Source organism: Erpetoichthys calabaricus, chromosome 2, assembly GCF_900747795.2.
Source record: "Erpetoichthys calabaricus chromosome 2, fErpCal1.3, whole genome shotgun sequence".
NCBI classification, from domain to species: domain Eukaryota; kingdom Metazoa; phylum Chordata; class Cladistia; order Polypteriformes; family Polypteridae; genus Erpetoichthys; species Erpetoichthys calabaricus.
Window position 1 is genome coordinate 273,749,392 of NC_041395.2, and position 25,630 is coordinate 273,775,021.

At 35.9% G+C, this 25,630-nt stretch overlaps 1 protein-coding gene across 15 annotated transcripts in view; it reads left to right on the forward strand.

Annotated features, from left to right (window-relative positions):
• kcnma1a (potassium large conductance calcium-activated channel, subfamily M, alpha member 1a) overlaps positions 1 to 25,630 on the forward strand; it is a 733,327-nt gene that overhangs the window by 543,990 nt on the left and 163,707 nt on the right. For all 15 annotated transcript variants that reach the window (XM_051923733.1, XM_051923735.1, XM_051923728.1 and 12 more), the window contains exons 10-11: positions 5,788 to 5,898; positions 7,985 to 8,090. In XM_051923733.1, the coding sequence (XP_051779693.1) occupies positions 5,788 to 5,898; positions 7,985 to 8,090 (217 nt within the window). The remainder of the gene's footprint in view (positions 1 to 5,787; positions 5,899 to 7,984; positions 8,091 to 25,630) is intronic.

A 25,630-nucleotide genomic window follows, 5' to 3' on the forward strand; every position in this document is an offset into this window, starting at 1 on the left:
TGCCCTGAGTTGGCTGGGATTGGTTCCAGCAGACCCCCATGACCCTGTAGTTAGGATATAGCGGGTTGGATAATGGAGGGATGGATAAAAGAGCTCCAGTAGTGTTTCTTGACACACGTTTGCAGAATAATTTGTTGGCTGAAAGTCCTCAGTGTTAGTGTGTCAGAGAGAAGATGTGCAGCATTGTTCATAATGGCACTCAGTTTTGTTTTAATTCTCTCCTTTGCTACAACCTACAGGGAGTACAGAGTGCATCCCAAAACTGAGCTTGCCCTTTCAATTAGCTTGTTGATTTGGTGGGCCTCTCTTGATGTTACCAGCCCAGCACACCACAGTGTAGAAAATTGCACTGGCCATCACAGAGTTGTAGAAGATGTCAAGGATGCCACATTAAAGGATAAAGAGCCTGTTCTGCCCTTTCTTATATAGTTTCTCTGTGTCTCGAACCAGTCCAGCTTGTCATTAACTCTATCTGACTCGTATACTCTGTCTCATTCCCTTTACCAATACACCTCATCATGCAGAATCATCTTAAGAATTTCTGCAAGTGACATGACCTGGTGTTATATTTGTAAGCTTGTTGTCTGAGGTGTACAGAGTGAAGAGGAAAGGAGAGAGAACTGTTCCTTGTGGTACTCCAGTGTTGCTCACATCTATTTCAGAAACACACTCCTTGATGCTCACAAACTACAGTCTACCCAACAGGTAGTCCATAATCTAGGACACCATAAGCTCATCCACCTGCATATCTCTGAGTTTACCCCTTAACAGTGATGGCTGGATGGTATTGAGGGTGCTGGAGAAATCAAAAAACATAATCCTGACAGTGCTGCCAGCTTTGTCTAGGGGAGAATAAGCCTTATGGAACAGATAGATAATTGCATCCTCCACTCCAATCTTTGTCCAATAGGCAAACAGCAGTGGGTCCAGGTGGTCTACTACAAGAGGACTCCTATAGTCCAGGACCAGCCTCTCAAACGTCTTCATCACATGAGACGTAAGTGCCACTGGTCTGTAGTCATTAGGAGAAGAGGCGCCTGGGTTCTTTGAAACAGGAACTATGCAGGATGTTTCCTGCAGCAGCAGCAATTTCTGAAGCCTTAGGGACAAACTGAACAGGTGACAGAGGACACCACAGAGTTGGTCAGCATAGGCCTTAAGACCTCGAGGACTTACTCCATCTGGTGCTGCAGCTTTTCCTGTTTATTGCATCCTCATTTGTCTCCTTATTTGGACTTCATTTATGGACAGCTCACACTGATAGTCAGAGGTGGGCTCATTCTTGGCTATTCCAATTGATGTGGTAGGAGTTGTTGGTGTAGTAGGGATGGTATGGAGAGACTGGTCCTTGGAAGAAGGTGGCAATGGGAGGGAAAATCTATTAAAAATTAAGAATAATTAAGAAATTGGTTCAGGGCATTAGCTTTGTTCACATCTCCTTCTAGCACATGAGCCCTGGATTACATAATTACGCCCAGTCCATTCCAGACATACTGTACTTCATGTTATTCTGAGTGAGTTTGTTTTCTATTTTAGCATTGTAAGTTTTCTTTCCTTCACTCAGCTTTTTTTAGCACACGCTGTATGTCTTTCAGAGCCTCTTTATCACTGGATTTGAATACAGTAATCCCTCCTCCATCGCGGGGGTTGCGTTCCAGAGCCACCCGCGAAATAGGAAAATCCGCGAAGTAGAAACCATATGTTTATATGGTTATTTTTAGAATGTCATGCTTGGGTCACAGATTTGCGCAGAAACACAGGAGGTTGTAGAGAGACAGGAACGTTATTCAAACACTGCAAACAAACATTTGTCTCTTTTTCAAAAGTTTAAACTGTGCTCCATGACAAGACAGAGATGACAGTTCTGTCTCACAATTAAAAGAATGCAAACATATCTTTCTTTTCAAAGGAGTGCAAAGCAAGCAGTCAAAAAAAAAAAATCAATAGGGCTTTTAAGTATGCGAAGCACCGCCGGTACAAAGCTGTTGAAGGCGGCAGCTCACACCCCCTCTGTCAGGAGCAGGAAGAGACAGAGAGAGAGCCACAGAAAAACAAAGTCAAAAATCAATACGTGCCCTTTGAGCTTTTAAGTATGCGAAGCACTGTGCAGCATGTCCTTCAGGAAGCAGCTGCACACAGCCCCCCTGCTCACACCCCCCTACGTCAGCGCGAGAGAGAGAGAGAGAGAGAAAGTAAGTTGGGTAGCTTCTCAGCCATCTGCCAATAGCGTCCCTTGTATGAAATCAACTGGGCAAACCAACTGAGGAAGCATGTGCCAGAAATTAAAAGACCCATTGTCCGCAGAAACCCGCGAAGCAGCGAAAAATCCGCGATATATATTTAAATATGCTTACATATAAAATCCGCGATGGAGTGAAGCCGCGAAAGGCGAAGCGCGATATAGCGAGGGATCACTGTACTCTCTTTTTCTCATTTAGGAGACCTTTTAGCTCCTTAGTAATCTAGGGCTTGTTCTTTGGAAAGCAACACACTGTCTTTGAGGGTACCACCATGTCAACAAGTTAATATAGCCTGTGATGCAGTGTCTGAGTCCCTCAATATTATCTCAGTGTGTCTCACAAATCATTTCCTCACTATCTTTGTGATAGCAGGTTGCCATTTAATGACAAGCTTGTAGCTGGGAATAAGATTAATGCCCAAAGAGGCCAATAGTTTACATTTAAAGGCATCTTCAACAGTTGAATGCAGCAGGTCCAACTTATTATTTCTTTGAGTGGAACAAGTAACAAACTGATAGAAATTTGTCCATATTATAACTGTAGGTTTAGAATTAGTCATCATTAAAGTGTTGGTGACAGAATGCATCATTTTCATTACTGAGTCCTAATTTGCAGAGGGAGAAATATAAACATTAATAAAGATGATGTAATTTATCTTCCTGGTCAATGTGTCACTCCTAGCAAGTGAAGCAAGCTGCCCACCTCCACTTGAACTTCTGACTCCCTCAATGTGCTTAAGAGTTTGAAGAGTCTCTTGTTTAGTGAATTTCTGTTAGGTTCTGTTACCAAGTAGTTTGTATTTTGAACTCTTCGCTTGTGATGATCAATTTTGTATCGTTGTCCTGTAACACTAGTTCGTAAAGAGTTCCTCAGACTGATGTTCACTCAATTATGTTGACCATATTGTGTTTGTCTATATTTGTAACTTAAAATATGATTTAATCTTAATCTATGACCGGTTAATGCAGAAAAATGGGTAATTGCAAAGGGTTCACATACTTTTCTTACAACTGTATGTTCCTTTAGCCTGCTGTATAAGTGAGTGTTTTTTTGTTTTATTTTTTTCTTTCATTTAGCAATATAACTAAACAGTATGTGGTTATAAGTTAATGTTAAGGAGTTGAATAGAATTCAATATTTTGATGCATAATAAATGTGCACATATACAATAATTGCATAGTATAAAAATAATAGTAACACATGTACATAGTTTCCTACTGTATTTTTATCATGCAAGTGGTAAAACTGATTTGATAAAATTAAGAAATTCTCAATTTCATGTCATCTAAATTTTGCCTCTTTTTCATATAAACTAGTAACTGGTTTTATGTGACACACACACAAACATAGAATTGTGATATTTTAATACTTATTTTCATGTCATCATCTTTATCTATAGTACGGAGACAGTATAGTACTTAATTTATTCTAATAGAATATGTACTGTCTTCAGATTTTTATACCTCATTTCCAGCACTATTTTCTGTGTATACTCTAATAAGTTAATTTAGTCAAAGCCTGATGAATGTCTGCCAGTACACAAGTTAATTATTTTTCCAAGGTACACCGAGTATGTGAAATTGACTACAGTAAAGTATTTTATCAGAAAGAAAATAATTTTATAAGAATTTATTTTAATATGCATCATTTATCATTCATATGGTTAAAATGTACCTACTTCTACCTATTAAAATTAGTATTTTCGTTAGGTGGATAGAAAGATTATAAGCAGAAGTACTATTAGTAGCCCATTATTTTTCAGGTTCGTTGAATTTTAAATAATACCCCGAGTTGTTGAAGGTGTACAAGAGTAGTCTGAAAAGTACAGTAGAAAACATTTCTGTCAGAAAAAAGACTGTCAGAAAAAAACTTGATAGTAACTAGGTGTTTCCTATATACAGTACTTATTGTAGTTTATATCAGTTTTGATAGGATTAAAAAAATTATGTTGATTTATTTTTAAAGCAGAGTATTGTAGAAACTAATTACTGATTAAAATCTGTTTTTGGTTCACAAAATAATTCAAAATAATATCTTACAGACAAGCTTTTATAACTATTTCATTGTCATCACATAAACCCTTCATTCAACTAAATGCTGTACAGCATATACAAGTATAGTATGAAATTATAATAGAACTGCTTAATATTGTTTAATTTGCAGGCCCAATGTAAATAATTTCAAACTGTTACCATTTCACTACAGTACTTTTCACCTGACTCCAGCTATCCGTACATTAATGTTGTGAGTCCACTTATTTTAGTTTTAGGATCATGCTGAGCCTGTAGCATCTGGCAGAAGACAAGAGCTAATTTTGGACTGGCAAGCAGTCAGCCATGGGGCACTATCTTACACACCCACACTTGGCTCCTTTAGAGTTGCCAGGCTACCCAGCACACATTGTTCGTTTTGTGGGAACAAAACCAGAATAAAAAACACAAGGAGACCCTGGAAAATCCACATGTCAGGGGCTGGGCTCAGATTTCAATTCAGGACTCTAGAACTGTTAGGCAGAAGTGCTAATCACAAAATTTCAGTATGATTTTCTTTATTTTCCAATCTGCTTAATTTTTAACTTCACTTCATATAACATAAATCTACCCATTCTTTTCTTTTACATTTTAGAAATACTTTGTAATCATGTTTACTGATGTTTTCAAGAAGTAATCATTTAAGAAATTAGAATTTTTAGTAAATAGAAATGATGGTGTTCAGTGAACTGCGGCTTTGTCCAGAGCAGTTTCCTGCCATGCTTCCACTGTATCTGGGACAGGCTGTTGCCCTCCAAGACTCTGAAATGAATCAAGTGTTTCTGAGAATGTTATTTTATGTAAAGATTATGGTTTTATACATCATGCTTACAGATAGATAATTTTTAGTTTCATGAATCAAGACTATAGTTTCTAAAATGTTCAGAAAAAGTGCAAGAATTTGTATTTGCAACTTTTTTAAATTCTAAAATGTATACAGTGAAGTACAATGTTTGAGTAATAAAATGGTTTCATAGATACCTAACTAATTAAAGTTCAAGCTATTTCCTTTAATTAAAAAAGTGAAAGACTTTTTAATTGTTATTTTTTTAATGCTACATTTTTTATGCTGAGGTGTATTTTTTTAGTGACTGTTGGAGGGTTTATATTTACAAGTGTCCTTTAAAATCAGGTGTATGGGCTCCACAGTTTTTACACTTTATACAGTACTTTAAAGTGTTGAATTATGAAATGATTTTCCAGTTGTAAGCTCAATGCCAAGGGCTGTAAAGGCATACACATTGTTTAAATACATGCTGCATATATGCTGTATAATTGATATATATATATATATATATATATATATATATATATATATATATATATATATATATATATATATATCTATAGAAGTAAACATATATACAGTACTGAATATGTTTATTTGAAGACTTATATATAAACATAATTTCCTAGTAAATCTTTATTATGATACTAATTTGAAATTGTGTCATTCTAGTAAATATTTGAAAATTCACTTTTATTATTTTTTAATGTTCATTTTAACTTTTTTCTAGGCATATAGTGGTTTGTGGTCATATTACTCTTGAAAGTGTATCCAACTTCCTTAAAGACTTCCTACACAAGGACAGGGATGATGTCAATGTAGAAATTGTTTTTCTCCATAAGTAAGTATTTATCACTAATATTCAGGTATTTTAAAATGTTCTGTTTTATGAGAATTGAGGGCTCATGGACAAAGCAATGAGAATCTAGAATATTAAAAATCTGAATAAACGACAAAATTGTAAAGCCTGTGCACTGTACACAACAGTATATGTATAAAGTGTTGTTCTCATCAAGCTTCTCCACAATTTGTATACTTGCCAGAAATGGACTCTCTTGCCTTATCTAGGTTTCTAGGAAAATAATTACCCTATTTCATTTTTATATCTCATTAACTGTTACTTATCCATGTCGCCATCTTATTACAAAAAGTACTGATAGACACAAACATTTTTTGTCAACTGCTTAGACATACAGAAAGATCTTAGCTTGCTCATTTTATGTGAGAAGAGCTGAACTGGGCCAACCACCAAGAAAAACAAAGGACGTCTTCACACAGTAGCGTCCCCTTACTCTTTACATGTGCTTCTTTAGTCCTATCCAAAGTCCTAAAGTACCTCATAAAATTGCATTTAAGTTTTGACAGTCACCCCAATACAACAGTCTAATAGATTAGAGTGTTAGAAGGCAGCAGAAGGTTCCCACATGGAACAGATATGCCCCTGCTACTTATTTTACAGAAGAGGGCACTGGAACAGCCAAGTAGGACTTTAGTTAGAAGTTGGCTCTGTTTTACAGGGATACATAGTGCCACTGGAGGGATCTCATGGGAAACAGACTCAGGAATTATGGAAAGAGTTTCCAACCATACATTCTAGGGATTGTCCCGTAAAAAAGTATTTAAAGGCCACTTCCTGAAAGTAGCCAATGTAGCTTTCAGTTGGAAAGTAAGTTAGAGCTAGGGCTCAACTAAGACAATGCGTTGTGGCCAGAGTGGTATGAAAGTAGCAGTGAGAGAGGGAGAGATCTAAAGGTGAAGTGATAGTGTTATACTGTTGAGTCATGGGGTTTTGGCAGATGAGCAAGTGGGTGGGCTAGCCCGAAAGATAGTTAAGGACCAAATCTTGTTTAGTTACAGTCAGTGGGACTGTGTTCTCCTGACTACAGAGTAAGTGGAGCAGTGAAAGGACAACTAATTAAACACATTAAATTAACTCATTGATTGGAAAGGAAACCATGCAGCCTTAAGGGGACTCAGGACTGAGTTTAAAGACCCCCATCTCTGTTAATGTCTCCTGCTGATGCAAGATTCTGTTTTTCAGTTTTTGAAATCAGGAACTTCACTATGCAAATAAACATACACATTAATAATTTTCTTCTAGTGACACAATGTTTGTTTTTGGAAGAGACACATTTACTCATTAAGCATCAAATCATTTGATGCATAGTGAAATCATCTGAACAATATAAATCTGTTCATTGAATAATATGTGGGGCCTCGTGTCAATCTGATTGTATACTATCAATATAACTCAGCCACCTTATTAGATTTCATTTAAAATCTATGATAAGATTTTCATTGTAGCAGCGTTCATCCAAAATTTCTAAGGCTCTGCAGCTTTAGCTTACTTCATAGAACAATAGTGTGATGCATGTTGAAATAAATCTAAAATCCACGTATCTTTATTTTACAAATTTTAGTAAAATTCAAAGCGAAAAGAAAACACAAAAATAGAGAAAAAAATTATATTGCAAAAGAAGAGAAAAGTTGTTGCTTAAAGAAAGTTCTGTTTAAGCTTACTTATGTTGCTTAATTTCTCTCTATATTTGGTCATACAGTCATTCTTTCGATTGTTCTTGTGTTCATTAAAGGTTGTAAAAAGATCAGGAGACAATCAAAACGTTCAGAAAACTGCATGCCAATGTTCTATTTGTAAACTAACCAAACAGTCATCCAACAATCTATGCTTCTAGAAGTTGAAACTATTTTCTAACTAACTTGATTAACCCTCTGTTTACAGTTATAGGTAAGAAAGTTTTATCTATGGGGAGTAAAAGACTATACCATAATCTAAGGAACTGTGAGAAACTAATATTCTATTGAAATTAAACACTTACGTGATTTTAACATTAACTTTCTAAGATTACATTCTTACACTCATAGAAGACTAAAATGTTGAAGTGCTGTTTTGTTGTGCTTCGTTTCAGTATTTCCCCTAATCTTGAGCTGGAAGCCTTATTTAAGCGGCACTTTACTCAGGTGGAATTTTACCAGGGATCTGTTCTTAATCCCCATGATCTGGCCAGAGTAAAGGTAATTATAAAATGTCATACTATAATGACAATGGTGAATTAATAGAAAATAGACCCTTCATACATTATTATTATTATTATTATTAGACTGATCCAGAATTTTATAGTTAAAGAAATACTAATTTTACACTTTGGTATATTAGTAATGCATTGTCTCTATTATTTTCAGTTTGTTGAAATATTTTCAAATAACAGCACAAAATCAGGTCTTTAAAAGACTGTAAATGTTTGTCTTTTTCAGTATTTAATATTTTGTACTTTTCAGTATTAACTGGTATGCAGAATCAGAAAGAAAATGTGTAGTTCTCCCATACCATTGCACCTTTGACAGGTCATGCATAAGACAGTTTAAAAGCTAAACTGTGTCTCCTTGACTTAAGTTTGGAGAGAAGGAGGGCTGAAAGCAATGAAAAGGAAATTGAAACCTGTTACGTTTCACAGCAGAAGTTGTAAACGTTTAGTTAGACTGGGCTAGATAACCAAAGTGATATCACTGTCGAGAAAATGATCTATTATGGCAGTGTTTATTCAGTGTTTTGTGCACATGCTTGCTAGATAAAAATTAGTATGTCATCACTTATGATAGTTTTTAAAAAAGGGTTTAATGTGCATTTTTTAACAGTGTCATTACCTTCTGCTTTCAGTTTCCTTCAATTTAATTTTTATTTTTACACAATGGCTACTTTAGGGAAAGACTTTTACAAGCGGTTCAGATGAACTGTTAAAGTACGTGTAAAACCTTTTTTTTAGTTTATGTGGAAAACCAAAGAACTGTTAAATATCACCAGTGATATTATTAATAAAGCTTAGTGGTTCTTATCTGGTCCTAATGACTACAATTGACAACTGCAACTGTCTGCAGCACTGAAGTGATCAAGTATACACGCCTAACAGTACATTGTATGCAACTTTTTATTTTGTGAATATAGTGAATTGTCTCTTATTGACCAGCCAAATCTTGACTCTATGATTGACTTATCCTTTTATATATTAGAGAGAAAGTGCTAGTGGTGTTTGTTTTTAATTCTGTCCTTTCTGTAATTCCATCACTTATGAAATTGTATAGTACCACCTTGGTTACACCACTTACTGTATATTATAACTATTTGCATTATTGCCTTTTGAGTTAGGTCCATAATGATCTCTCATGAAATACCAAGTACGTTTTATAAATACTGATGACAAAAAACCCAAAGAGTATCTGTCTCATGTTAGTACTATAGTGCACTGTGTCATGGCCAAATGATACATCTAATTTCTGTTTAGTGTCAAAATATTTTGTTACTTGGTTTCTGTGACCTCCAAACAATTATGTCATCCCAGGTGAAAAAATGCTAGTGTGCTAAAGTATGAAAAATATACATAGGCCAGGACTAATGCTAAGTATATTTCAAATGTGTTAAATTGAACAACTAATTCTATGCTAAATGTATTTAAATTGTACCAAATTGTACACAAGATCAACTTTGTGTTAAATTTACTTGAACATACTAAAGTGGAACTATTTTAAGTATACTTCAGTCTAATTGAACTGTATTGCTTTATATGTACTTTTAAAAAAATATATGCATATATAACAATAGATTTAAAATGCAATATTATTTCATTTTATTTTTATTATAAATGTATTTGAAACAGCTGACAGATGCATTTAAAATGTTATTATTAGTGTTAGGTCATACTTTTAATTAATTTGAATTTGCAAAATAGTACATTAAAAAGTACATTATCATAAAAGTCACACAATAAATTTAAAATACATTTTTTATTACATGACCACTATAATTACATTTTAAGTGAATAATACATGACTTTGAGATACTGTAGTTGAAAAAATAGATTTATAATGTAATTATTAGCACATTATAAATAAACTTTGGTTGTCTTAAAAATATAGCTAAACTTACACTTTTATTGTGTTCCAAACCTACTATAAAGTGTGATCTGTTAATGCAATTATTTTTATATTAGTAATACACACACAATTTCAATCTGGTAAAATAAATTACATTAGTACATATGAAAAAATGCACAAATTTAAATTGAATGAAAGTCAACCTTTATTTTATAATAATTACTGCATTTATTTATAATAAACCAACGGCACTTAGCTTCAGCCCTAAAACAGAACAATATAAAACACAACAATATACATTTAATCAAAAGTCAAAATAACATTTCTAACCCTTTTCTTGCAAATGCTTATTTATAAAGAAAGTTCAACTAACTAAAAACCATTTCAAATAGTAATATTAGTAATAGTGTACTATATTTTGGCACATTTTAATTTTCGTAGTTTCTGTGTGATGTTAGAGAGTTTGATGGTATGCTCCTCCTGTATCTTCTGCACCATGGTCATTGTTGTTCTGAAGTAATCTGTAATGTAACAAGGGATATTTCAAAAATTATGAAAGTACAAGGAGATGGTTACTGTATCTACTATGTGTTATGTGTACACAATACTCACTGTCAAGCACATTCTGATCAGGCAAGTTCTGCTGGGTTCCCCCATGGTCTGGACCTACTGTAACCTGTTAAAGCCACATTACATAACAAGGCTTACTATGACAAGCTTTGATTGACAACTAAACTAAAGCGAAAGTAAAATTTCCAAATGCATACATCAGTATATTCTTTGTCTTAAGAATGGCTACATCAGTCAGAAGCTACTTAGCTGGTGTTCGTGGTAGCACTAGTGGTTCTGGCCCTGAGTGAGAAATTATCAAAATGTCAAGTTAGCAGTGGTTTTCTGATGTGGTCTTTGTTATGCCAATTATATAAATAAAATTTATGTCACAGCACATGAAAGTGTTATAATATCCATGGGTGCTTGCATGTGTTAGTGTAGAATTACCTTTCAGGTGAACAGCTTTTTTTGGTGATGTGGTCCATAAAGTGCAACTTGAAAAACAAAATGCATACTACTTTAATGCAATACTGTGAGGGCAAATGTTTACTTCACACATCATCATTACACAATGTTGGAAAAAATTTATGGTCGAGCAGTAGGCCCCACAGAACTCAAATACCTGCATGTTATAAAGAGGCTGTCAGTGGGACTGTACATTTGGTAGGGTGCTTAAAAAAAGTGTAATTTAAATATTTTGATCTAACATCACCATGCATATACCTTTTGTTTTGAATGAATGAACAGAATGTATACAGAGCATACAGTGTGTAGTGAGCAAAGACAAAATACCTTCAGTATGAGGAGTGTCATGTCTAACAGAGTGGTAAGCAGGCTTGTCAAAATGCATGCATCTGTGCATTTCCACAGTGATAACACCATCATTTTATCCTTTCATGTTTGTCCTAAGAATAGTTGCACCATTCACAATGGTAGCGCTATTTTTTCTGCCCCAATTGAGAAGATTGTTAAAATGACAAGTATTTGCGATGCTGTCTTTGTTATGCACTATCCAGGTTTAAAAAAAAAACAGAAATTATACGTTCCACATGTTAACCATTTGGGACTTAATAGTTAAAACTGACAAGCCATCTTACTTTTATTAAATCTTGGAGGTTGCGGGGCTGCTGGTATCATCAACTTGATCAAAGTGCAGTATTGCACTTCCAATTTGATCTAAAATTAGATTTTCTGGTTAACACTAAACAATATACAGTATCACAGATAACCAGTTGATATGAGTTTTGTGAAATTTTATGTCTCAAATTCTCTTTCTTGTTCTTCTTGGATTTGTGTCCAAGTTGGATTCATGTTCTGAATGAAGCAAGTAGTCATGAGCCTTCTTGCATGAATCTGAAAAACAACACCAAAAAGAGCTTTTCTAATTGTGCGATGTTGCCAGTATTGGCAAGAAGTGCACAAAGTAGTACTTAACCTAATTGTTAATACACAGATGTGAATTGTTGTTTCTGTTATGTAGTTAGCCAGGTAATAATAACTGAAAAAGATACACTTAAGATGGCTTATATTTTTTCACTATGAATGAAGATAATTTAATTATTTCAGTGGCCACTTCCACCATTTGGTGCCACGTGCCTTCGCCTCCAAGCCCTCGGCACTGGCGAATCTTCATTTATGCTGGCTTCTGCAGGTAACGCAGAGTCATTAATCATGACTTATAGTGGCAGGGTCTGCATGGGTTTTGAAAGTTTCCCCCATGTATTTATGGATTGATTGTTATTTGTACAAAGTAAAGTAAACTCTTACATGTTCCATTGGTTATTCTTCGTTTTCGTTCTTAATAAAAAAAAAAAAAAAAACGTGCTGCTGACTTTTAGGGAGTGAGCCTTCTCGATGCACTGTCAACCACAAGCGCTGGTCATGTTTTCAAACTTTTGCGCCAACAAGCGAAACAGCACATTGTCAATGAAATCTTTTATGCCGATAGCTTCTGAGATATATGGTTGGTTGTGAGCATAATGAGGAGTTTCTAGGCCCTAAAAATGTCCAGGCAAATCCCAGGATGCTTTTCTGCATCTTTTGTTGTTGCATGGTTCAAATCGGATTTCCGATTCAAAATGGGTAGTGACAGGTCCAGTCAGGGTGGCCTACTGTCTGTAAAAGACAGTGCGAAAACTCCACAGAGGAAATAGACCCCCACCCTGCCAGTGCGAAAACTTCACGGGTGTTGCTTTAAGTAGTGCGAGTGTAAAACTGTTCCTTTCAGAGAGTCAGTAGAACATTTTGCTTCTGAGTAAAAATACCTATGTTCTAGAAATGTTTTCACCAAAGAATTAATAAATACACCTGTAAGGTCCAGGCAACTGAATGTTTTTAAATTTATGTGTATTATCATCCAATACGTTTAAAATGTAGTTAATCTTTGGTTTATCGAAAATGTTTGTTTGACTTAACTTTTTTAATGACCCATTTTTGGTGTTAAGTTGGCCCAATTTAACCTCCTAGCTTACCTGCTGTCAAAATAATTTGTCTAGTTCACATGAAATTTAAATAAAATTGTTATTTAATACACTGTGTAGTGGGATAATAGTGAAGATGTTTTTTTAGAAGCACATTTTACTAACTTTTTAAAGGTTTTCTTTAACACTTTAATATTACATTTAAAAGAATCTTCAACTATTGTCAAAAATGAAACTGGTATAGTTTTTAATAAATGGTATAATTCTTACTAAATATACCTTAATATATTTAAAATAAAGTGTGCAAATGTATCTTATATAAAATATACAACACACTTTACTTGAGAGCTAGTAAGCTTAACTTTGCAAAAGGATATTTACATTTATAATATATTATTTTAAAGTATACAAAAATAAACCAAACTGTACTTTGTGAACAAGCATATTATGGTTCAAGTATGCTTAAGTATGCTAAAGCCAATTCACATTTATTATATACTATTATAAAGTATGCAAAAAATATAACAAAAACATTCTTGTGAACAAAGTTCCAGTATGCTCAAGTACAGCAAAGGACATTAACATTTATGATATATTTTTTGAAAATATACAAAACATACACCAAACTGTACTTTCAAACAAGTATACTGTGAGATATGCCTGGACACCACCAGACTGAGACCACATCTTTATCAAAACACACGTTTATTTCTCTCAACACAGTCCCACACAGCACACAGTGCTTCCCAGCACTAACCGCCTTGTACACGGGCCTCTCTTTAAATGTCCGTGGGCCGCCCTTCCTCTCTTCACAGGAGCTTTGCCCAGCTCCCACTCCCGACTCTAGCTCCCTGATTGTAGAGAGGCGGCCCCTTTTATTCTCACCCATATGTACTCCAGGTGCTTGACGATGTTCTTCCGGCAGCACTTCCTGGTGTGGCGGAAGTGCTGCTCTTGCACCCGGAAGCACTCCGGGCGTCCCTGGAAGGCTCTTCTTCCATCTTCCCGGGTGAATGCCTCCCGGGCTCTCTGAGGCTCAGGGCGCCCCCTGGCGGTGGCCACAGGTCCCAACGGGCTTGAGCCTCCTTGCTCCTCTCCCGTGGTCCTCTCCAGATCCAGGGCAGTTGTCCCCTCGTGGCCCGGAGGACAAATACGCCACCTCCCGGTCCTTCCAGGCGTCCCAGCTGGGTCTGTCCCCCAGCCGCTTGTGACAATACTTAAGTTCAAGTATGCTTAAGTAAGCTAAAATGCATTTCTGTTTAAAATATACTTGTTTTAAGTGTACAAAATTAAAATTAAAGTGTGTTTGAAAAAAAATGCCCTTAAAGAAAATGTATTTTTGTTATACATTTAAAAATTGTAGCACATTATTAATATACTTCAGTATACTATTTTTTCACTAGGGACAGTATTTGTTTAATGAGAATGTTACTAAAATGGTGAAATGTTCTAGCTAGTTCAAATAAAAATGAAGGTGGCCTGTCTTTGTTTATCAGCTTACAGCTGAGGTCTAGCAATTTGTACGTTGACCCACAGCGGGCATATTCAAGAGACTATTTGCTAGCTATGCAAATATTTAATTTTGAATTACGCTGTATGATGTCAGTCTTGTGCTTCGATATTTAAACTTACCAATTTAGCACTATTATTCCCTCACATCTGTGGCAGATAGATGATGCTTTTCCTCCACTGAATGTTCATTGCAAAATGTCTTTGTAGTACAATCCTAATTACATCTGTACAAAAATGAGGTTAAATAATTTATCCCTTTCAGGAAAACATTTACTTTCTCCCTTAACTGTTACACTGATGTCTTGGTCAGCACACATTTTCAGGCAAGGATCATTTATAGTTTCAGAATTAAAGCAGGTGCAAGTCAAGTGCCACTAGACAGACAGGATTCTATACTAAGGAGCTGCTGTTGTGCTTCCAACTCTGTTATACTTGTTACTGCACTGTGTTCCACTCCTGATAGCTTCAAGAATACAAAAGACTGTTTTAATGATCATATTCATACATTGCTTCTGCAAAAATATGGAAACATTTGGCATCACTGGCTGTAAAATCTGGGAATGGACAGTACTTGGGACAGTTTCTAAAGCAGAAGCCATGAAGCACAAAGCAATTTCTGGGCAAAAGACAGGAACAAGCCCTAGACAGGATCTCAGTCAATTGCAGGACACACTTTTTACATATACCACACTTGTCCTCACACTGGTGCCAATTTATAATCATCATTTGATCTTAAAAACAGGTCTTTGCCTTTGTTTTTAACTGGAAACCCATGCCAATTCCATTCCACATGAAAAAATACATATATATACTGTATGTGTATATATATATATATATATATATATATATATATATATATATATATATATATATATATATATATATATATATATATATATATAATATACTGTATGTGTGTTATGGGGTGCCAAACAGGCAAATACAATGATTTTTTGAATATATAAAGTCAGTGTCGGAATATGTAAAGTCAAAACTTGAATATATAAAGTCAGCATCAGAATATATAAAGTCATTTCCGAATATATAAGGTCAAAACTTGAATATATAAAGTCAGCATCAGAATATATAAAGTCATTTCCGAATATATAAGGTCAAAACTTGAATATATAAAGTCAAAACTTGTTTCTGAATATATAAAGTCAAAACTTGAATATATAAAGTCAGCGTCGGAATATATAAAGTTAGTGTCAGAATATATAAAGTAATTCCTGAATATATAAAGTCAGTGTCAGAATACAGTATATAAAGTAATTCCTGAAAATATAAAGTCATTGTCGGAATATATAAAGTCATTCCTGAATATATAAAGTCAAAACTTGAATATATAAAGTACTAGCAAAATACCCACACTTCGCAGCAGCGAATTACTGGTTTAAAATTTTTAATAAGAAGAAAAGTAAACCTTTTTAAACTTAGCGAAAATATACCAATAATTATTTGTTAAGGATCTCTTTGTATACCACGTTGTCAGTTCGGCCCTCCGGTTGTAATATGACCAAGCTGTGCGCTGAGCTTACTCTTGAGCATGCAACGTATAGCTGGTCATGTGAAAAGCAATCTTGCCTCAAATCAATGCCAACCTTTTGTAGGGTCTGTACCTGAGACTTATTAATTGTCATTGCAATGCAGAGCCTTACTGAAAATTGGAGGCGTTTGAATTGAAATGGGTTTCATCGATAACTTCGCATCCAGCTTTTGAGAGTTTAAACATTCATAAACATCACAGTGTCCACTACTCAAATTGTCACCTGTGAATCTAAGATGTTTAAGAGGCATTGGCGGTTGTCCAAAGGTATAAAATATTTGGCCATTTCGGTACACTTGAAAGCGACAACCGAACAATTAAGCGGCAGCCATCAACTCACATACAGAACAATAGGTGAAGGGCTTAAGCTTTTCACTCTTACAGTGCTCCTGTGTAGTTTAATTATCTCCTGTACTGTCATCAGTCCACACCTTGAACCTGTCCCAGTCATTCAATACATAAGACACAATGTTCCTCTGGATATCAAGAGTGAGCCTGATATGGCCGTGCAATATGTAACACAGAGAATGGAAAAGGCAGTCGCCATCTCCGGGCATGGAAACCACTCGGTAAGTGACAGTTCTTTGATCGATGGTGATCACCCCGATAGACATGTTAATGGGGGTACGGTTGGAACGATAAAGGAAATGGGTACCTGAACAATGTAAACTAAGTCTATAATACCTACACAATAACTATAATCGTAATAAACGAACAATAAAACAGCGGAGAAACCGTGGATTAAATAAAAAGGCTGCAGTTATCAGCAGGGAGACATGAATACTGTGGCGAAGCAAGGAAGGGAATGAAGAGACCGGAGCGACGGACGGCCTTATATAGGCAGGCAGCCAACTACGTGGGAGGCGTGGGGATGGGGGACCCAACGGCGCCTCACACGGCGACCGAGCTGCAGGGTATGGACGTATATATGTACATAAGTAGGATTCAGTTAGAGTTGGGAACCCGCATACCAAATTTCTTGAAGATGGGCCCATAAGTAACAAAGACCGTTGGAAAGTTCAATATGGCGGCTGACAGTGGCGTCATACCACCGAAATAAGTACGTACATCGGTTTCAGTTAGTGCAGGGAAGCTGCCTACCAAATTTCGTGAAGATGGGGCCATAAATAAGAAAGTTTAACATGGCGGACGTTGTCGACCGTTATGACTGTTACGCGTAGAATTTCAAAATGAAACCTGCTTAACTTTTGTAAGTAAGCTGTAAGGAATGAGCCTGCCAAATTTCAGCCTTCTACCTACACGGGAAGTTGGAGAATTAGTGATGAGTGAGTCAGTGAGGGCTTTGCCTTTTATTAGTATAGACTAGCAAAATACCCGCGCTTCGCAGCGGAGAAGTAGTGTGTTAAAGAGGTTATGAAAAAGTAAAGGAAAAATTTTAAAAATAACGTAACATGATTGTCAATGTAATTGTGTTGTCATTGTTATGAGTGTTGCTGTCATATATATATACATATACACATATACACACACATATACACATATATACAGATATGTTATATATACATATACACATATATTTGTTATATACATATTTTTTATATATATATATATATATATATATATATACACATACATACATACATATACACACATAGATGCACTTACAATAACATAGAAATCAATATAAACAACATTAACATCATTATCATATGAGAATATGAAGTAATACATAAGAAGCACATTTCATATAAATATAAATTATTAAACAGTAAAATCTTCTTGTATAATTTGCTACCGTGGCTTTTCGTTGGTCTGTCCAGGATTTTAAATCACATGTAGCTTGCAAACCGTTTCACGTATTGACTTGAAATGTGGTACACATATAATACGTCACGTCTGCTATCCGCTTTATGGGTGATGAATGTATTACTCTTTTTATGTTTATTTTATTTTAGAATCAACTCCTATCTGCGCACACCAGGGCGGCCGTGGGCAGATGCGTATGGTGTATTCACTCCATGTTATCGTGCATTGCGCTGTCACTGGTATTTTGATAAAAGAATTTTGAACAATATATAAGAAGCGTATAAATTATTAAACAGTAAAACATTAACATTTAAGAAGTAAAGTTACATTGAGTACTACTGCAGTGCCTTCGGGTATACCTCATTTTTTCTTTGCCCATTACATGCTTAAATGTATACATTTTTTGGTGTACCTACCCGAGAACACGCGACATATAACTGACCGTGGGAGAAGCATGGATTTTAAACACGCGTTGAGTTCATCTGCTGGTCTCCCTCGTGGAATAACTGGTAATGTTTGACTAAAATGTACAGCGAGTAAAACGACATTACCTCCTTTTTTTTTTTTACGATCTCTGAGATCTTGCTTTTTTCGGTTCAAGGCTTCATAAGTTCTTTTATGTTCAATGTTGTACTTAATAAGTACTAATTATCCCAAACCATCATCTTTGAATGTTGCAAGACTTTCGCCTTGTATGTAGATCGGGGTAATTACATTCATTGCATTCCTAGTCTGAATCACAATCTGATTGTATGGGTGGTTACCTGGCACTGTAGGGTTGCCACCCGTCCTTTAAAATACGGAATCGTGCCGCGTTTGAGAATGAAATTGCGCGTCCCGTTTTGAATCAATACTGGACGGGATTTATCCCGTATTTTTTTTATCATTTTTTTTTTAAAGCAGCGTCTCATGCAAATCATCCCACACGCATTTTATGAAGATGCCTCCTTTCCTACTTTTGATTGGGTAATACTTGATGTCATCGTTAGTTTGATTGGTGTTTTTAACTGTCCAGTGAGGAGGGCGTGTCTTTTAAGTACAGTCTGCAAAGTGTTGGCACTGAGATGTTGCGTCAGCGCCATAGTTGAAGCCCCTAACGTTGCGGTCAGCAAGTCGGCTAACATCCGCCATGTGCCGTCTTTCAGTTGCGAGAAGCAGATCGTAGAATGGTTGAAACTGTTGCCCCTAACGTTGCGCCACGGCGTGTGCTTCATTTATACCTCGTGTCTTCTCATTAAACTTTTATCTGGCGAATATGTTATTGCAATCCGCAGCGGGAGCGTTTCTATAAACTTAATTTAAAGTTACGTTTTACACCGTGCTTTGTTTCCCTTATGAACATGCTTGTATGCTTAACTCGCTCCGTTCTCAATTGTTTAATTAATTTTTTGCTCTTCGCTGTTTGCGGCTGTTCCTCCATTTCCCCCTACTTCGTTCTTTTATCTCGCGAATATGTTATTGCAATCCTTAACGGGAGCGTTTCAATAAACTGATTGAAAATAGTTTTGCATTTACCTTTTTAGTAAAAGGCGAGCTTTTAAGCCTGAGAAATCACCCCGTAAATGCACACGTTTAATTGGACATGTGTTAATATGTATGGTTACACAGTATTAAAAGACAGTGAACAACGTCAGTTACCTTTCTTCCCGCGTTTGATAAAAGGTGAGCTTTTAAGCCTCAGAAATCACCCCGTAAATGCACACGTTTAATTGCACATGTGTTAATATGTATGCTCACACAGTATTAAAAGACAGTCAAAAATTAACGTCATTTACCTTCGTTCCCGCGTGTGACTCGTGCTGTAAATGTCTTCCTTGTTTTTAGTTCATGTGATTACGTAGGAGGCGTGATGACGCGATACGTGACTCCGCCTCCTCCATTACAGTGTATGGACAAAAAATATGTTCCAGTTATGACCATTACGCTTTGAATTTCGAAATGAAACCTGCCTAACTTTTGTAAGTAAGCTGTAAGGAATGAGCCTGCCAAATTTCAGCCTTCCACCTACACGGGAAGTTGGAGAATTAGTGATGAGTGAGTCAGTGAGTGAGTGAGTCAGTCAGTCAGTGAGGGCTTTGCCTTTTATTAGTATAGATAGATGAGGGACCGTTCAGCAAAAAAAGATTGGTTCATAAATATATGCATTGGTTCAGATACAGTGCAAAAGTTTTAGGCAGGTGTGAAAAAATGTTGTAAACAAAGAATGCTTTCAAAAATGGAAGTGTTAATCATTTATTTTCATCAATCAATAAAATGCAGTGAATGAACAAAAGAGAAATCTAAATCAATCAATATTTGGTGTGACCATCCTTTGCCTTCAAAACAGCATCAATTCTTCTAGTTACACTTGCACACAGTTTTTGAAGGAACTCGGCTGGTAGGTTGTTCCAAACATCTTGGAGAACTAACCACAGATCTTCTGTGGATGTAGGCTTCCTCACATCCTTCTGTCTCTTCATGTAATCCCAGACACATTCAATGATGTTGAGATCAGGGCTCTGTGGGGGCCATACCATCACTTCCAGGACTTCTTGTTCTTCTTTACACTGAAGATAGTTCTTAATGACTTTGGCTGTATGTTTGGGGTCGTTGTCCTGCTGAAGAATAAATTTGGGGCCAATCATATGCCTCCCTGATGGTATTGCATGATGGATAAGTATCTGCCTGTATTTCTCAGCATTGAGAACACCATTAATCCTGACCAAATCTCCAACTCCATTTGCAGAAATGCAGCCCCAAACGTTCAAGGAACCTCCACCATGCTTCACTGTTGCCTGCACACACTCATTATTGTACCACTCTCCAGCCCTTCGACGAACAAACTGCCTTCTGCTACAGCCAAATATTTCAAATTTTGACTCATCAGTCCAGAGCACCTGCTGCCATTTTTCTGCACCCCAGTTCCTATGTTTTATTGCATACTTGAGTCGCTTGGCCTTGTTTCCACATCGAAGGTATGGCATTTTGGCTGCAACTCTTCCATGAAGACCACTTCTGGCCAGACTTCTCCGGACAGTAGATGGGTGTACCTGGGTCCCACTGGTTTCTGCCAATTCTGAGCTGATGGCACTGCTGGACATCTTCCGATTTCGAAGGGTAATAAGCTTGATGTTCACTAAGTTTCCTTGGCCGACCACTGCGTTTACGATCCTCAACGTTGCCCGTTTCTTTGTGCTTCTTCAAAAGAGCTTGAACAGCACATCTTGAAACCCCAGTCTGCTTTGAAATCTTTGTCTGGGAGAGACCTTGCTGATGCAGTATAACTACCTTGTGTCTTGTTGCTGTGCTCAATCTTGCCATGACATGAAACTGTCTTCCACAACCTCACCTTGGTAGCAGAGTTTGGCTGTTCCTCACCCAGTTTTAAGCCTCCTACACAGCTGTTTCTTTTCAGTTAATGACTGTGTTTCAACTTACGTGTGACATTGATGATCATTAGCACCTGTTTGGTAGAATTGGTTGATCATACACCTGACTATAATCCTACAAAATCCCTGACTTTGTGCAAGTGTACCTATAAGAATTGATGCTGGCTTGAAGGCAAAAGATAGCAACACCAAATATTGATTTGATTTAGATTTTTCTTTTGTTCGCTCACTTTGCATTTTGTAAATTGATAACAATAAACAATCATTATTTATATTTCTGAAAACATTCTTTGTTTACAGCATTTTTTCACACCTGCCTAAAACTTTTGCACAGTACTGTATATATATCGGTTCGGATACATTGGTTTGAATATATATATTGGTTTTAATACATCCGTTCAGATATATATATCGGTTCAGATATATACATTGGTTGGGATACATTGGTTGAGATATATGTCGGTTTGAATACATCCGGTCAGATATATACATTGGTTTAGATACATTGGTTGAGATATATATAAATTGGTTTGCATAGATCCGTTCTGATATATATACATTGGTTGAGATACATCCGTTCAGATATACAGTATACATTGGTTGAGATATATATATTGGTTGATATACATTGGTTAGTATTTATATATATTGGTTTAAATAGATTGGTTTAGATATATACATCGGTTCAGATACATCCATTCAGATATATATATTGGTTCAGATAGCTCCATTCAGATATATACATCGGTTGGGATTTACGGGCAGGCATAACGCGGCCACCCAAGTTTAGCATCTCCCTGTCCTTTCATCATTGCTTCAACACTGTTGTCATTATTGTGCGTATTTTATACAAGTAGTATATGCCTGTCTGTCGCATTTTGTTTCGTAAGCCGTCTTAGTTGGGGGTCCTCGATTTCAAAGCACTTTTTCTCCTCTCATTATTTAAAACACTCACACAGCTACCCGCCTCCTCGCCCCGCTCCGTCCCACCCCGGCTCATTGTACCTGCCTCACTCACTCCCTCTTGTCCCTCCCATGACAGATTCTTCTCAAAAGCCGAGTTACCGGAAAGCATTGATCGCAACCACAGTACGTCCCATTTTTTCACCTCATGAGACGCTGGTTTATCATTAACCGAAAGCCGCCAGGTGATTTCCATTATTCCGTATTGACAGCATTTCATTAAAGGGCAATCTGTTTCATCAAGGACATTAGTCCTGTTTGCTGAAAGGATGTTATGGAGGAAAACACTGGAATAGCGCTGTTTCTTCTGAATGTTTATCAGTGATCAGGGATCAGAATGATCAGAATATCCCTGCTTCACAAATAACGGGTATTTAACTGTTTTTATAGTAAAACTGTCAAAACCACACACATTAAGAGATTAAATGTAGTTTATTTCAAACATTATTGTGGCACATTTCTGTTATCATATGGATGCTGCCATTTAGTGACATTTATGTCTTGCCGTCTCCCTGATAACCATACCCAGAATTCCCTAGGCAGCACAAAGTATTTTATGTCATGCTGTATAAAAGTCAACCCAGGCATTTCAAGAGTATCTAAATTTGCAGATAAGATCTTACTTTATGGCTTTCCAAAAGACTAGGTTTTGCTAAAGAGAAGTTTTGGTTATCAAACTGTTTACTTCCCGCTCCTAGTTTTTGATTTCTTGATTTGTAATTAGGTTTTGCCTCTCTCGGTTCAGACTCCTGTCTTTTCATGCCTATGCGTATCTCCAGGTCATTTTCATTAAATCTAAACTGCTTTGCTCGAATCAGTATAATACATACAGTCACTTCTGTTTTTTCAAGTGTTTTTAATTCAGATTTGAGATGAAACACTAGCATGTCAAAAACAGAGCAATATATGAAAAGAAAAACTTGCATATTGTAAAACTAATTTCATTATTGATTATTTGAATATAAGGAGACCCATAATAGCAAACTGTTCTAGCAAACTCAGCTTCTCATTTAGACATAGATTTCCTATCACATTTCTAGATAGCAGCTCATGTGTCCTCCATTTCTGCCATCTACTGCTACATGATTGTATTCTTTTATTTCATGTGTTTATTGTTGAATATAAAATTCTCCAAAATGCTTACTCCAATTCAGGGTTACTGGTGCCCTGAGCCTAACTTGGCAGTACTGGATACAAGACAAGGAACAACTCCGGACAGGGTTCCAGTCCTTTGTAGGTTCCACTCACACATACATCCACACTCAGAGTAGCCACTTTTTAATTGCCATTTAAGCTAATTTGCATGTTTTTTGGACAATTGGAAATTAAACCAGAGGACTGTCAGGGAAACTTACACAGACACATATTGAATATGCAAACTCAACACAGACAAGTGAGCAGCTGTACGTTTTTTGCAAATAGTTGTATGCAGTGGATACAGAGCATTGTGTACCTACATCTGACAAGAATTTATTCCTAGCAGAAATTGTAGTGCAACACATTGAGGTGTATAGAAGTCCGGTCATGGAGCTTAATTCACAAAAGCGACTTAAATCTTACCTGAGCTCATGTGCTGATATTGACTATTTTCCTCTGTTGTGAATTTTAGATGTATGGCAGTGTTACACCATATATAACAAAAGTAATTTTCTGTAAGTCTAAGGCTAATTACATGTGAGATGCGAAATTGCAAGTCATCCATAAACATAAACCTGGATACAGAATACATTGTGTTGAAGTTAGTACCAGGTAAACTTCATAACAGATACAAACTAGGAAAAGAACGGATACTGAAACAATGCTTAAAAAAAGAACATTTCTATCTTGTAAACAAAGCAGGAATGAGCATGCAGCTGGAATTACAATTATTGTATATTGTTTTCTGAATTGTCTAGAGATGCCAAAGAAGAGCTGTGATTACTATCTCCAGGTCTTAGACTGTAGGGAGGGACACTGTTTTTATTTGTTTCTTTATTCACATTTTAATACAGTAGATGAATATTTAATAATTAATGTAATGTATGTTTTTGTTATTGGTTTGTTCCTCATTGTATAATGTTATTTGAGATTAAGACTATACAGTTGTCAGTGTCTCAGTTTAGAAAAACTAATAAAAACAAAGGAAATGACTGATGAACAACAGTTCAGAATACTGTTAAGGAAACAGTTAGAAGTGATTGTTCAAATGTTACTGTAAAATTTGAAGAAAAATAAATGATTTCTAGTACAGGCTGTCAGATTTTCAGTGCATGACAACACAATACTCTTTTTTAGAAAAGCACCAATACTTGTTTACTCTCCAATATTTTCTATGCAATTAATTTAAAAATGTTCCGGCTTACATTATAGAAATAAATACTTATTGAGTAAGCTGCTTGACCTACCATTTGCTAAGTAATCAAAGGGGAAATTAAATTTTAACCATGTAATACTTATTAATTAAATTAAAAGTCATAAAATCTAAATAGAGATGAACTTGTTCTTGTTGTTCATACTTCAAATGAAAATGAAAAAACTTTGAATGAACATGTTGATCATTTTTAAATATAAAATGTATCTTCTCTTAGTTATTTGAAAGAGTTTTTTGCTATGAAGTTACAGTGAAATATTGCTAAAGGAGTGCTTATTTTCTATTTCAGATATGATATGTACCTTTATGTTTAGTATTGATTTATATCAAAGCTAATTATTTACAGCTGTAATTTTCTCTTTATCTGTAGGTTCTCCCCCATTGCTTATTATTTGTATATGGCTCAGCACCTTTGCCTATTTATTAATACATTAATATTTCTATTCTTTTTATCTTATTGTGTTTCTATCAATATTTGTGTCTGCACTGTACTCTTATTTTCAAAACTTATCAAAAAATATATGTTGTGCCCAGTGTGTCTGCACTTATATTACTACATCTTAATAACATAAGTCATAAGATTTAAGGGAAATTACATTAATACGAGGGACATTCAAAAAATTACATACTTTTATATTTTCGTTGGAAACAGTGACAGAGCGAGGAGTAGTAATTGGGCATTAAAAAGCTGGTACAATGCTGGGAAAATTGCATTGCAAATGAAGGTGACTATGTAGAAAAGTAAAGTAATTTGTTTTTGAAAGTCTTAATAAATAGAGTAAAAAAAAAAAAGTGTGTAAACTTTTTGAATGTCCCTCGTAATTGCCAGCATGGCTGATCAGTGATCAGTGTTGGTACTTCAACTGTATTAGTAGTATTTTTGCATTTTTCGCATGTTAATATATACTAATTGAGTCCCCAGCATACATAAAGCATACTGATTCTAGAGTCCTATAATCAGCTAATTCCAAAGAATACCCCAGGGCAGGCGATGTGGACCGCAAACTAGTGGAGGTGTTATTACTATTAACTGAATTGTCAGCTAAGTCTTAATGCCAAATAATTTTTCCATGCAAACTTGCACTTCACTGCACACACATGTTTAATGCATTCTCTCATACAGAGCTCACTCTACATCAGAAGGATCACTGTGGCTACAGGTTTTCATTCTTAATTAGTGGACTGTTTTTGCTCCTATTCAGCTTCTT